This window comes from Oppia nitens, unplaced genomic scaffold, assembly GCF_028296485.1.
Source record: "Oppia nitens isolate AA-2021 unplaced genomic scaffold, nextdenovo-longstitch-racon4-pilon3 scaffold10_pilon_pilon_pilon, whole genome shotgun sequence".
NCBI classification, from domain to species: domain Eukaryota; kingdom Metazoa; phylum Arthropoda; class Arachnida; order Sarcoptiformes; family Oppiidae; genus Oppia; species Oppia nitens.
Window position 1 is genome coordinate 2537278 of NW_026533189.1, and position 17172 is coordinate 2554449.

Sequence of the window (17172 nt, forward strand, 5' to 3'; positions counted from 1 at the left end):
CAAAAATTGCGTAATTAAACATTTAATCTTTTTCAAGTAACTTTTTATTTTTATTTATTATCATATAAACTTTAATTATCTATTTATTTGGTTAATAATTGTAATAGTATTTTGTTTATATGTTTAATTATGATTTAATAAAAATAATCTTTATTTGATAATAGATTTTTAAAGAATTTATTATAAAATAAATAATTAATAATTAATGCGTTTTCTACATATTTGAACTAAATCTTCAGATATGTTGGTATTATTATTATTATTATTATTATATAATAAAAATATTATTATTAAAATAAATCAATAAGCAAAATCATTTTTATAACACTTTATAAAACTAAATTGAGATCACATTTACATATTAAAGTACTGATATACGTGCAAAAAGTAATAAATTGTGCTAAAAATTTTCAACTATCATATTAATTAATATATGAAATTCATATTATGAATACTGTTTAGATTTGGTAAAAATAGACTAAAATTTCAAAAATAAGCTAAAAATGTATAGAAAATTTCAAAATAAAAAATTTTGCCTATACGATCCCCATGATGATTTTATTATTTTATAAATGTTATCATGTAACATTATTTACAGTATATACAGTAATTATTACATACATTGAATATTATAGTATAAAATAAATTAATTACTATCCAAAGTAACAAAATTAATCAATTTTATTTTTATTTTGTATATAAATTTTTAATTTTAATCATCACAAACAATTAAAAATAATTGAATTATATTAATTTTATATTTAACAATCAATCCTATTTGTACAGCAGTGCAGTTTATATTATGTATTAATATTACTATAGCAATACTACACTATTTATAAAGTTGGGTATCTAATAATTTGCTAATATATTATTTGTAAAATTACTATAGAAATATTAGTAGTAAAAATTTATTGGAAATTTCTATTTGCTCATCTCTAATAGTATAAGATCGTTAATAATAATAAAATTTATAAAAATACAATTGATAAAATAAATATAAAATTTTTCAAATTAAAATTCTACTGAATTTTAATCAAATTGATTTATTTTATTTTGCACTTCAAAAATAATTTTAATAATAAATTGTTGAAAATAATAAAGAGTTGTGTTATATTTAAATTATGTGTTGTCAACAGGTTTTTATTATTATTATTATTATTACATTATATAAATATAGTATAATACAAAAATTTGTTAATTAAAAAACAAAATTGATTTTATTTCAATATTTAGAATATTGAATAATTAGATAAGTACTAATAATAATAATAAATGTATAATAAACATTATATTATATGATAATTTACAATATACTGTATTAATGTTATTAATTATAATTTAGATTAAAATTCAATTTTTATTATATAAAGAAATAAATTATATATATATATTATAATTGCTATTTTATTTTAACTTCAAGCATTTTCAAGCAATTTCTATTTAATTGTCTCGACTATATGTTTTATTTTATTTTATTTATTTAGCTATCTAAACAAATCAAAATAATAATAAATTAAATTTTAAAACTAAATGTTATGGAAATTTTAGGAGACATTCGTGGAAAATCAAAATCTTTTGTTGATTTTGTTTTTATTGAACTTAAATTCAAATTTTATTTATTAATGTTAACATCGTATAGTATTTTATAGTCGTTTATTGATAAATATATCTATAATATTAGTCTGATTTCTTAGTTTTATTGCTTTTAATAATACAGTATTTGTTTATTTGATTTCTATAATATTTTCAAAATAAAACTAAAATAAAACATGTTTTTTGTACACTATTTTTGTTGTTTTATATAAAAATTACCAAATTTTAAGCAATATAATACTATATACTGTATTTATAGTATACTAATATTGATAAATTGATCTTTATTTGTTGAATATAATTTATATGCTATTAGTTTACATAATATATTTTAGTATTATTATCTAAATTTATTATTATTATTATTATTATTATTATTAAAATATTTTTTTTATTACAGTCTAATAGTATTGATTTCGACAATTGATTCTATAATATCGACGTCAGAGATCATTGAATTGGACGGTCAGATAAATAATTCGATGAATGTATTATTGAAATCGACATATACTGTATATCGAAATTATCTGTTTATTTGATTTAACTATTAAAATGAATATTTTACTAATAGTAGATAATATACTAATATTGAGTAATATTACCAGTAATAAGAAAAAATATAATTAAAATAAAGTGTAAAACATTGATAATAAATATTTGTTTAAAATATACGTCGATTTCAATAATACATTCGTCCAATTGTTTATCTCATCGTCTAATTCAATGATCTCTTTCGTCGATATTATTGAATAAATTGTCAAAATGAATGCAATGAGACTGTATTACAACAATAAAAACTACTATTACTACTACACTGGCTGTCACTCAAATGATTAACAAATATTTATATATAGAGTAGATATATCGTATAAATTATATAATACTTTATTATTAATAAAGTTTTTATTTAATATTATTACTTATTGGCAATAAAAAAATATTAGTACTTTATTGACATTTTGTTTGCCTATATATATATATATATTTGAAATGACATAATTTCAGAAAAAAAATAAAATAAAATAAACATTAATAGACGATAAAATTTTATATTAAAAAAATAAATTTAAAAGATATAAATATTTTATCAAAATGTCAAAAACATAATTTTTGAGTAATAGATATTCATTAGTGACTTAGTTATAGTTTTATATAAAATAAGTTAATGTAATTAAAGTTTTAAAAGTTATTATTATTATTATTATTATTATTATTATTAGTAGTAGTAGTAGTAGTAGTAGTAGTAGTAGTAGTTATAGTATTATTATTATTATTATTACCTACAGAGTATTGAACTAAAATTAAATAATTGATTAATTAGATTTTACTTTAGTAAAAGTTTTCTTTACTAAATAATTTATATAATCTTTTGCTGTTGTTGTTAAAATCAAAATCTAATTTTTATAAAAATAAGTCAAATATTACAAAATATACACTAAAAAAACTACTTATAATTTGTTAACATTTTAACTGTAATAATTTTAATGCTAACCATTGGATATTAAAAGATTGTTTAATAAGATTGTTAAAAGATTGTTAAATAATGTGTTACTCTATATATAATACAGTATATACTTAATACAGTGAAAGTGATGTGAAAGTCACAAAACAAATCAAAAGTACATATAAACTATAATCCAATTACAGAAAGATTGTCCTATTTTTTCTCTCTAACTATACATAAGCTTAATATTTATATAATATTTCGCAAGAATATTCATGTAATCATATTTTTTCTTGTTTCTCATGAGATAGTTATTGATTAGCTAAATGTATTCATAGTATGAATTCCATGCAAATAACATAATTTATATGTTAATTATATTTATATATTGATACTATTATATACTGTTAGATAATATAAATGTAAGTGTAACTGAGTCTATTAATCCGCGCATCATATGTGTGTATGTATGTATGTATGTGTGTGTGTGTATGTATGTTTGTGTGTGTATGTATGTTTGTGTGTGTATGTATGTTTGTATGTATGTGTGGATGTGTGTGTGTTAGTGAGTGTGTGTGTGTGTGTGTGTGTGAGTGTAGATGTTTTTAAATCTGTCGATACCAGTAGTGACATACCAAACCATGCAATGAGAAATGAAGTGTAGGATAGCTTAGCAAACAGTTAGCTAATACCTAACCTAACCTATCAACAAACACAACTGTGTTTTAGCTTTTTTGTTTGTTTTGTTGTTGTTTTAGTTTCGCTCAAATAAAACTAACAATTTGTTTTTTTTGCTCAAACTTTACTCTATGTTTTAGTTTGCAATTGATATCATGTGTTTAATAAATGTTTGTTATTATAATTAAACTTTTTTTATTTACTAAATATTCAAACTTTTAATAGTGTTTTTTTATTACATGTAAATTTTTTATCGTCAAAAATGATTTTCTACTCTATATGTTTTTAATACTGTTATTTATCATCATTAAATAAAAGTTATTACTTTATAACCAAAATTTGTGTGAAAATATTTTTGTTGTTTGTTTATTAACAGTCTAACCACACACACACACAAATAGACACTTATTTATTTAATTTATTATAAATGGCTATTTTATTCAACTTTAATGTTTAATATTTTTTTATTATTATTATAACATTTAAAAAAATATAAGATAAATATTATTATGTTTTAGTATTGTTATTGCCGGTGCTGTTTTCTCACAAATTAAATAATAAAAATATTAAATTGTTAACTATACCAGAAATTTATATAATATTAAAAATAATAATAAAAAAGTAATTTATTTTGTTTTTGTTTAATATTAATTTGTAACTCAAAAAAAATGCTTATCTGTATAATAACATCTGTTGAATGTATTATTTTATGATTTAACTGTTATTATATAATAAAACAGTATTTTTATTATTATATTTGTGAAAAACAAATTTAAGAAATAAAAGACATTTAAGTGAGAAAAAATAGAGGAAAATAATAATACGATTTTAAAAAATATATATATTTATATCTATATATATTTGTAATACATTTATCTTATTTTTTTGAAAAATAATAAAATAAACTAAATTTTTTCGTGTATGTTATTTTTTTTATTTATTGGTGAATTAAATAATAATAAAATAAAGTTTTAAATGTCAAAACAAACAAATACCGTAAAAACAATTTATATTTATAGTAAAAATAATTTTAAGTAAATTATTTTTTTACAAAATGGAAACAAAAAACTTTTTAAAAAACTATGGATTTAGTTATTATTTGTAAAAAAAATATTTATATAAGTATTATGTTACTATAAAAAATAGCAAAAATACCCAGATTATTATTTTTTTATTTATTCAATTAATATTACTATTTGTGATTTTGAAATTTTAAAAATAATATTCTGTAATAACATTATTAATAATATTTATTCAAAAAAAAAATATCTAAATATATATTTATATATTATGGATCCCCGATCCTATACGCCAACTAATGTGACCGATAACGGTGTCGACAGTAACGGTACGGTACCGTTACCGCCGTTGGACGCACTCGAGTGGCCGTTACAGATGTTTCTCATAGGTCTATACTCGACAACTGCCGGACTATCGTTTTCAGGTAATATCGTTACAATTGTAGTCCTATTGAAAGGCAAACGCTGTGCCAAAGATGTCCGCAAATTTTTGATCAACTTATCGGTGGCCGACATCGGAATGTCGCTGTTTTCCATACCGTTTACTTATACACTATACATGTTTGGCCACTGGATATTCCCGCCAATTATGTGTCCGATTGTCAACTTTGTTCAATTGACAGCACTTGTCGTTTCTGTCTATACATTGGCGGCCATCGGTGTCGACAGGTATTTCAATTATTTAAATATATTGTGATTTTCATTTCAAACATTTATGTTGTATTTAATATTGTGTAGACAAAAAAATCAATTATTAACAACATTTACCAAATAATGTCATAACAAGTTTATTGTTTAAGACAAATCGTATAAATATATATAATATATATATATATTAATCTAATAATATATTTAGTATTATATGGTATTGTTTTGTACATATATAATACATAGCAAAAAAATATATATAATAATATCTGAATTTGATAGATAACATATAACTTTAACCATTTGTTAGTAGTATTAATATTATTATTATATCAAAATAAATAAAAAAATGTTACTGTTTATACAGTTTACATGTTTTCCTATTGTATATCAAAATAATTATACCTATACCTGGCTTATATCTATAACATTTACAATTAGATTTTTTTTCCGTACATTAGTATTAGTTTGAATATGTTGTGTCAATAAATAACAATTTTATTATTAATTTTATATTCTGTGGGTGTATTAACAAAAAAAAAGTTTTATATGCAATTTATATTATATATTACTTTACATTTATATACCGTATATAATATACCTTTGGGAAAATATGTATGCATTGTTGAAAACTAAAACTAATAACTTATATTATTATTAATAATAATAATAAACCAAAATTACATAAATACAGGAACAACAACAAAAAAACTTATTTAACAAAACAAATTTATTTTTTAAATAAATATTATATTTTTACAGTTTAATAAAAGATTTTTTAAAATTAATTGTTTTCTCTAAAAAATAACATTATTTATAACAATCATTGTTAAATAACTATCTGTTTATAACTATATTTTGAATTTATAATATATACTGAATATATATATTAATATATTGAAATATATATATTAATATATTGAAATATTTATATTAAATTAAATATAATTTTAAATTTTAATAGATTATAAAACACAATAGATGGCTGAAAATTATTAGCTTGAATATCAATTATTAATAACACCCATTTGACCAATTTATGCAAATATTTTATTATATAATAATTAATATTATAAATAATATTATTTTATGCATGAAGTATAAATTAAAATTATATAATTAAGTAATAAAATTGCTGCAAAATAATTTTATATAACATATTTTTTTAAAAAAAACATAATTAAATATTAATAAATAACAGAATTTGTTTTTTTTATTATATGAAACTTTAATAAAGATAAAATATTATCTTATTATTATTATTTTATATATTATACAATATAATATTTTTAATAGAAAATAATAGTATATAAGATAAATCCAAATGTAAATAAAATATTAATATCCTGTGGACAACAACAACAAAAATAGTAATAAAAACTAAAACTTTAGTATTAAAATAGTTGTTACTTTCTGTATATTATTGATACAGTATATAAATATTAGTGAAATTTTTTATATATAGAAATTTATATATCAATATTTTAGTATAATTTTATATTGATGTTGATCATTAATTATTTATTAATCTTTGATATATTTGATTTAAATATTAGTTTTCACTTTTACTAAATTTTACTGTTTTTACAACAACAACAAAAAAAACAAAATAAATATTTAATTGACAAGTGTTAAAAGATAAAAAAATTTTACCTGATTAAATTTATTTATTTATCTTAAATTATAATCTCCTATATATTATAAATAATATACTTATATGACTATATTAATTATATAAATTTATATATGGGTATCAATTAATCATTCATTCGTATTAATTAATTATACAAAAAAAACTACAGTATTAGATAAAAAATATTTAACATATTTTTTTAAAAAATACTTTAAGCCCTTATAATGTTTTACTTATACAGTATTTTGTTGTTGTTGTGAAACAAAACAAAAAAATATTTCCATATATCTCCACAGTATTACTTGAGAGACATCTGAATAATAAATTATAGTAATATAACTATTATTATTATTATTATTATTTTTTAATAATAAAAAACTATTCCCAATTGATTATAACTAGAATAATATATTTAAAAAAAACATCAAAAGTACTCCGAAAACAAAACAATTTTTTTTTAATATATGTATATTTATAATATTGTATAAAATATTGCATTTATGTATAAATTATTATTTTTTTTGACTCAATATTTAATAAACTATACACAATATACTGTGTACTAAATTATAGCATACCTGTTCATTTGAGACATTTTTTTATTTTGCATGTATTTTCATAAACACAAATAATTTTCTATGTAATAATCTACTGTTACATATATATATATACTTTTATAATATATATATATATATATATATATATATATATATATATATATATATATATATATATTAAATTTCACAAACATTAATATAATTGAAAAAAATATTAAACAATTTTCAGATATTTTGCAATTGTTCATCCATTGCGTGCATCGGTTTCGTGGTTCAAATCTCATCGGACACTAGTTATATGCTGTATATGGCTGACCGGCATATCAATAGGCTGTACACAACTGTTTATTAGTGAATCAAAACCGTTTACATACGGCGATCGGGAGCTATACGATTGTCGCGAAACATGGGCTCAGGGATCTAATTCTGGAAAAATCTATACGATTATTGTGTTTTGCTTGACATTTATACTGCCGATGATTGTCCTCAGTTTTGTCTATACATTGATGGGTTGTGCACTAATCCGACACCATATGCCCGGCAATGAGACTATTCAACAACAGTTTGCATCAAAAAGGATCAAGGTAATACTATTTAATATTTTTTTCAACAAAAAAAATTATTACTAAATATTATTTAACACTAAGTACTATATATGCATTATGTAGAGGATTTATATAAAATATACAATATATATATATAATAAATATTATTATATAATTTACTATTTTTTTAAATTAATAAATTAAAAAAATATTCCAAATTACTTTACTTTAATTAATATTTCATTTTTATTATATAATACTAAGTTTTTTATAAATATAAATTACTAAAATATACAATACATATGTCTTATATATTGTTTCTATTAATGTATTACTGTATAATCTATTTATTACAATACTGTATAATAAATATTAATATTTTATTCTAGTAAAGTATTAATATAAATTATATTATATAATTAGACTAAAAACATTATAGAGTATATATTGTTTATATAAACTTATATTTTATTCTACACATTACTATAATAAAGATTTAGATTTTATGATTTAATTTTAGAAAAATATATTATTTTATAGTAATTTTGAAAATAACACTAAAAAAATTAATATGTTTTTATAATAAGCTAGTTTATGATTAAGTAATAACAATATTATTTTATTTTATTGAAATCTTTTTGCTTAAAATATAATAAAGTATACTAAAGTTATATTAAAAGTGTTTTTTTTATTGATCATACTTTTCTATACAGTATTATACAAAACTATTTAATTTTTTTAAAAACATAAAAAATTTACTAATCTCTTTTTCTGTTATAAAAAATATTGATTAACTTGATTTTAATGACTTATCGATAATTATAATCACAAAAAATARACTATTGAATAWATCAAAATTTAGATATCTATATATATATTGTGATATAGTGATGTTTTTTATAATTAATTTTTTATGCTATTTTTATATAATGTATAATAAATCAATCAATAACTTTTGTTGTATTTATAAAATAAATTATTATTACAACTAAAGTACTAAAATACAACTAGATATGGATAAAATGTAGAAAAACTGWTAATAGTTTATAAAAAAAAGTTTGATAAAAAACTTTTTTGATTATAATATCAATTTATTTAACAATTTACCACAAAATATTAGTAATGATATAAAGATTATTATATCAAAGCTATATTTATTTGGTAAGTGTATTATAGTTAGACAATTATTTATTAATTACTATTTATTATATTTAAATTATTTAATATTTATTAAATATTTTAGATTTTGAATATTTTAATAAGGTTATGAATTTATTTTGTATAAATAAATAAATATTTAGTGTATCTAAGTTTTCAATATAACATAATATTTAGATTATATTATATTCAATATAATATACTTTAATAATATTAGACTCAKTAATATTTATCTGTCATATAWTATAAAGTCTCATTATATACATATTATATAATAATTTTTTAATTAATTATATTTAAATAATTAAGTTTTATATCACACAAGTTGTAATTTAAGTAATATATTTTACTGTACATTAAAAATAATATTAATCGCATTATAGATATAATTAAATGTTATTTTGATAATTATATAATAATATTATGTAAATATAATATTAAATTTTATTATTAGTTCTGAAAAATACAAATTAATAAAATAAATTTCATTAAAATAATTTTGAAAATATTTAATATACTTTAGATTAACTTAATTAAAGATAGCAAAATATATTATTTTTTATTATGTTTTAATTTTTTTAAAAACATTAAAAATTAACATAAATTTAAAATTATCAAAACCTACGCATTTCATTCATTTTTAAAAATCTAATTTATTATCTCATAAATATCAAGTAATTCAATATAGTTTAACTAATTTATCTTAAGTTTAATTAAATTATCTTAATTTGAAATAATAATAGTTACACAATATAATACATTCAAAAGTTTAATAACGAGATTTATATCGTTATACTACACATTTATCAAGGTAATTTTAAAATGATATTAAAACTTATATATATATATCTAATTATATTTTTGAAGTATAATAACTATTATTATTATTATTATACAAGTCATTTAATAAATAAATAAAATTATTTTTTTTAATGATAAAAGTAACATTTTTAGCATGCTAAATAAATGCCATTTATTTGTTATCATACTTTAATTATAATAGATGGTGTTATATATTTTTTGACATTTCTAAATTGACCTAGATAATAACCTGCATCCCTAACACCAAAATAATACAGAAAATGAGTTTTTTTATCCAATGAAAATATGTTTCAAATGATTTTATGTTTTAAATATTGTGAAAACATTTTTAACATTAATTTCTAGCTATGAATTAATAAATATTTAAATATTTTTTATATTAAACTAAATTTATATTGATTTTTAATTTTAAAATTTACTGTTTACAAATTTACAGTACTTACATAATTAGTACAGTATTTATATTAATATTATATGTATTTTAATGTAATTTTTTCACATAAATATACATAATAACATGTTTATTCATTAAATTGTTTATTAATATTGAAAATTAAGTTATATAATTTATTTTGGTAAATATTTATATTTCTATAATAGTTAAAAGTCTAGACCAGTTATTAAAAAAGACAAATAAAACAAATATATATATATTTATTATAATTTATGTAAAGAAATTTGAATAATTCATATTTTAATGTTATATTTGTATAATTATAAAAATAAAATTTACAAATAATAAACATGTAACTTTTAAATAATAAATTTATCATTGATAACACATAATTTTAATGACTGGTCTAGACTACAGTTAATATTCATAAAGATTTTTTATTTGATTTGATTACCGGTAATATAAATTTTGTTATTAATATACATAAAGTAATCATCAATATGTGTTGATATCATCAATAAAAAGATATGTCTTTTTTTATTAAGTAAAACTCAGCAAAAAAATAATTTTGCTATAATATTATATAAGTTACGGACAACCAATGATTTATAAGTTATCACTCAACTAAAGCACTTATATTTATGAAATTTATGGATTATATAATACTGTATTTATTTGAGAGACAGTATATAAATCTAATATATATATATATATAAATTTATATCAATAATAAAATCGATATAACAATWTCTTATGCAATGATTGCTTAAATTTATTAATATTTTTTGTATAACAAATGATATTTGTTTCTTTCCTGACAATACCGGTAATACAAATATATATWTATATTTATATTAATAAATCATTGTTTTTAAAAATATATACTCTTTGTTGGAAAAGTTTAGATCTGTGTTGAAACTAAAAAACATTAAAATATAATGAAAAAAATTGTCAATTTCTGATTATATAATAAGTTATCGGCCATAAACAATGTCGAGTCAGATATATTTCATACATATATATATATATATATATATATATATATATATAATTGATTAAATTTTACAAATCAATTACTAATTAGTTTTTTAAGTTATAAAAAAGTAATTAAAAAAACATGCAGGATGTAATTATAAATGTTAATCTTTTAAAAAATATATTTATTTATGTTTAAAATTGCTTAATTAACTATTGAATAAGCATCTTGCAAAAAAACAAACAAAATCAATAAAATTATATCATAATTTATTTTTTCTAATAAATTTATTTGCTATTTTATAAAGTAGTAGTAAATGCTCTTATTTATTTTTAAATATAACTATTTTAAAATATTATTAAGATTTATCTTATTTTTTTTGCTAATTTATTCAATTTAAATATTTAAGAAAATTTTTAGAAATAAAATTATTATTTAATATTCGCTTAATATAAAAAGTAAACATATATTCATAAAATATTTATATTTTCACATTTTTAGCAATTTATATGAAAATATTTACGCAATAATCAAACAAAATTTTATTAGTTTAATAAAAAAACATAAATTAAATATTGCAAAATTTAATATTTAAGTTTTGGTACTATTTATTATAATAATATAAAATAGTATATATATATATACATTATTTAATATTACATTAAAAAATAAATTAAAAAATACAATTAAAATGTTTAAATGTTACTTAGAATTATTTAATAATTATTTTTATAATTATTTTGCTAATATAGTTACTTTAGAAAATAATAGATTTTTACAAAAATAAGACTTACAATAAAAGTCTATAATTTAACTATATATTTAATATTTAGATAAAAAAATTAGTATAATTTAATTCATATTTTTTTATAAAATAAATTATTTTATAGTCTGAAAGTAGTTTCAATAAATAAAATATGTTCAAATAGATTATACCTATAGAGTATTGTACAAAATAAAAACATTTATTCTATATTGAAATGCATTTAAAATCTACTTAAACAAAAACAATAAAAATATACATATAATAAAAATAAGATTTTATATTTAAATTATTTATCAAAATTCATTCATGTAATATTAAATTCAATTATGAAACATTTTTATAAAATGAATATTTAACTATACAATATATTCTGTCTATACATTTAACTAACCATTAGGCTATTGAATAATTTATAAAATATATTTAAAAAAAAACATTTATACAATCATATTTACTTATATGATATATGATATGCTATATATAAAAAATGCATTTTATTAAACTTGAAAGCAACAGTTTATATTATTAATGTATATTTTAAATAATGAATAATTTGTATATAATTGATAGGTCATCAAAATGTTATCAACAGTAGTATCACTGTTCATCATATGCTGGCTTCCCATACAGATATTTGGACTGTTAGTCTGGTTCTACCCGACCTGGATATTACAATACGAAACTAGACTACAGTACTATACATTTGTCGGCATGTATTTCTTTTGTCACTGGATATCAATGGCGCACAGGTAGGTGTCCCAAACACACATACACCCACCCATCCACCACACACACACACACACACACACACACTTACAAGCTAACATATTAATATTAAATAATATGTATTTTACTAATCTAAATATTAATAGTACATTAATCTAATCTATTTAATGTTTATTTATTTTATTTTTTCACATTTGCTTAGCAATGCTTAATATTAATATATTATATATAATTCTTTAATGTCATTATTACTATTATTATTAGATATTAATGCGTTCACAATATGCTTAATAATGATTTACATAATCTTTTTTTAGAGATTTAATTTTGTCCTCTCATATTGTATCGTAAATCTAACAATAAAAATAAAATAAAATTTATTAATAATATAAAACAATTTCAATATTAATAATAATGATATATTTTTTACTTAATCTCATTTTTATTTTTTATTTGTTTTTTCTTTACTGAAAATCTCCGATTAATAATAATAATAATAATAATTCAACAGTTTTATGAATCCCATAATTTATTCATTTATGAGCGAAAATTTCAGGGTAAATAAATTTTATTATTTATTTATTAACTTATCTGGATAATAATTTATTATTTATAATTTTGTTGGTTTTATTCTCACTTACTCTCTCTTTCTTTTTTTTTCTCTCTCTCTCTCTTTCTCTCAAAAAAATCACAGTACGATATGAAGCTATTGTTAACAAGATTTTGTCATAAATTTACTAAAACAAGACAAACAAACGGTCTGAGTATGCATTCGCTGCAGTCGATGGCCAACCCTAACAATAATAATAATAATATGAAAATTAACAAGAGGTCGACCCTAGTTAACGGTAACATTGCTTGCATTGATAGACAACGTAGTGATTACAATCGTTTTAATAATGATAACTATATTAACAATAAAAGCGATGACTATAATAGCGTCTCAAATACGCTAACCATATCTTATGTGTAATTTTTTTCTATACTAACAGAATTGCCAATGATTTGATATTTTTTTTATTTTTGTTTCAATTATTTCCTATAATATATAATAATTATGTTAGTTTTAATTTTATTTAAATAATATTGTATTATAGAAATAATATTGGGTTATAATAATATAATGAATGATTTTTTGAGGAAATAATTTTCAATTAATTTCAGAGAAATCACATCAATTTGTAAATAGATTTTATTTATTTTTTATCTAAATAATTTCCGTAATGTCATATTTTCTTTATAATAATAATACTTATATATTTAATGAGAGATATATTAAATCTTTAAGGCTCATCAAATTTTGGACATATATTTTAATTGGGAAATTTCAAAATCTTTATATATACTATTAATATATAAAAATATTTTATTTTATTTTTATTAAAATATAATTATTATTATTTATTATTATTATTATTATTATGGCTATGTGAATTTATTATTTGTTATATATTTTCATTGAAAAGCTTATTTTAATTATTTATGTTATTTAATAATTTTATTTAATCATATGTTTTATTTTATTCAGTAATCATTATAAAGAAAATATTTTATTTTATAATTTTGTATTAAAAATGTAAAATACAAATCTAATAATCAGTTAATAACTATAAAATTATTTTTAAATACATAATACATGTAATTATTATAATTATATAATATTAAACTTTTAAAAAAATTATCTATAAATAATATTAATGTTAATGAAACTTTCCAATTTTAAATATTGTAAAATTTAGAGATTATATATTTAAATTATTTTATTTTTATTTTTACTTTTTCTCTAATGTTTATATAAATGTTTAAAAAAAATTATATTTATAATCATGTCAAATATATTAGCTAATTAAATGTATAAATTATTTAAAAATTTTACGACTTTTATAATTAAAAATACATTAATTTTGTTATAAATATTTATTTTTCTTTATTGCTATATCTTTCAGGCAAAACACTTGTTTAATGACTAACAATTGGCTACTGTTTTACTGTCACTTAATATAAAATTAATTATTAATATAATAATTAATAATTAAAATAAACTCGTTAATTATGAAAACATTGTTCAAATAAAAGATTAAAATAAATGGTATTAACTTAAAAATGTAATAATTTTTTAAAATTTAAAACTAAATACTATAAATCATAATAAATAAGWTTTAAAATATACCTAAATATGATATTGTTATTATTGTGTAGTAAATTTTTAGCTAACATTTTTATATAATATAAAATAATTAAATATATAACTAAATTATAATTATTAAAAAATATATATAATTTATAAACTTATGATTAAATTTGTCGATAAAAATATTAACATTATAGAGTTATATATGCCATCTATATGTTTGTTATGTTAATGTTTAATAGACTACTGAATTACATTTTTATTAACATTTTTAAAAAATAATTTTCAATAAATTTTAATATTGGATTTTTAATAATAGATAGATAAACGTAATTATATAATAATATGACATTAAAATATAATTACTATTTTTTTTGGAGGAAATACTTTCAAAATTAAACAAAAATCAATAAACAATAAATTTTATTGAATAATAAWTTTTAAAACATTTAATTTATATTAATATTTTAGTAATATAGTTATATAGATATTTTAGTTAGCTTATTATTTGTTACAACTATTTGTTTAACATTATTAATATTATTAATAAAAACAAAATTAATCACCAAATTATACCATAAATTATAGACGTATCGCACGGATCGGTTAATAAAATCAGTTAACATAATAATAGAAAAACCAAACCATAAACCTATGAGTGAACCCAAGTATGACATAAACTCAACAAATATCAGTTTTGGTGACTGAAAATAAATGAGATCCGGTTTCGGTCGTAAACTAATTACTAAATCAAACGATGACATAGTATAGGTATGTTCATAGTGTTTATAATCAATATATTCGACAAAACAACCGGGTTTTGTGGGACAGTTAGCTCGACAGATGCGACCAATTTGATCATCAACTGATAGATTTGATTAAGATCAATAAATGTTTCGCCAATTGATAGATTACGATCATTATAATTATAATTACTATTATTATTATTACCGCCATCTAAATGATATTAATTTGATCCCTGGCCACTTACGGAACCTCCGTTTTAGTTCCCCAATCCTACAGTGACCAACACAATCGTACTGTGAATATTGACCATGGTCATAGTAATAATCGTAACAATCAGTTTCGTAGGGCAACTTTTGTGATCTAAGCGTATATTTAATGTATTTAACAAATTTAAATACATGATTATTATGTAAAACCAAAAATATATATTTATAATATTGTATGACTGGATCGTAGCGCGAGTGTAACGCATATTTTACATACGAAATGTCCGATCGGATAATTATATRTATTAAAAATGACAAATAGTCCCGATAGACGACCTCATTGATGGCCATAAAGTTTTCATCGTCGGTACCGATAGTTTGGCCGATAAACGTATAGCACATGTGATAGTAGTCTATCGATAAACGTATTGGCGATATTTGCCTGCAGTTTACGTACGGTTCGCGAGTTAACGTATCTAACGATTTGGTTCGCAATACATGACAACTGTTGCCGAAAACATAATCAATTGAATACATGGATTCAATTTGTTGAGTAATTGATAATTGATTAAACAATTTCAAACTGATTGTTAAGTTTTGATTATTATTATTAAATAATTGCTTAAACTTTTTATCTTTTATAAGAAATTGTTTACCAATACATACGGTAAGTGCCGGCAATGATATCTCGGACACGTTTGCCGTTATGACACTTGTTATGACAGGATATGCAAAATATAGTTCACAAATCTTAAAGATTTGATATAAACACAGAGAAAAACATGTGATAAACGATATAAATTTATAAAATATTATTTCTAGTTATAAATTGTTTTAATTGATACATGTTTGTAGTGTACAATAAATTATATTTATTAATTTTTTTGTAATATTACTTTTACAATTTAAGCAATTTGGTTATTAAAAATACATAAATTTTATATTTAAATATTATTGATTATAAATAACTATTGATTAATCAATATTTTTTAAATTTTGATAAAAACATTGAAGTTGCTATGTATATTAAATAAAATAAATATTTATTAAATCCAAATAAAAATAAATAAAAATAAATAATGCAAACATTATTTTTATATTACCGGTAATAAAATATTATTCAAAG

General features: G+C 18.3%; 1 protein-coding gene across 1 annotated transcript; it reads left to right on the top strand.

Annotated features, from left to right (window-relative positions):
- Positions 1-5008: 5008 nt before the first annotated feature.
- Positions 5009-13935, top strand: LOC128965610 (substance-P receptor-like). The gene is made up of 4 exons (XM_054312338.1): positions 5009-5406; positions 7805-8159; positions 12807-12985; positions 13710-13935. Exons 1-4 carry the CDS (start codon positions 5009-5011, stop codon positions 13933-13935), a joined length of 1158 nt encoding a protein of 385 aa, XP_054168313.1.
- The last annotated feature ends 3237 nt before the right edge of the window (positions 13936-17172 follow it).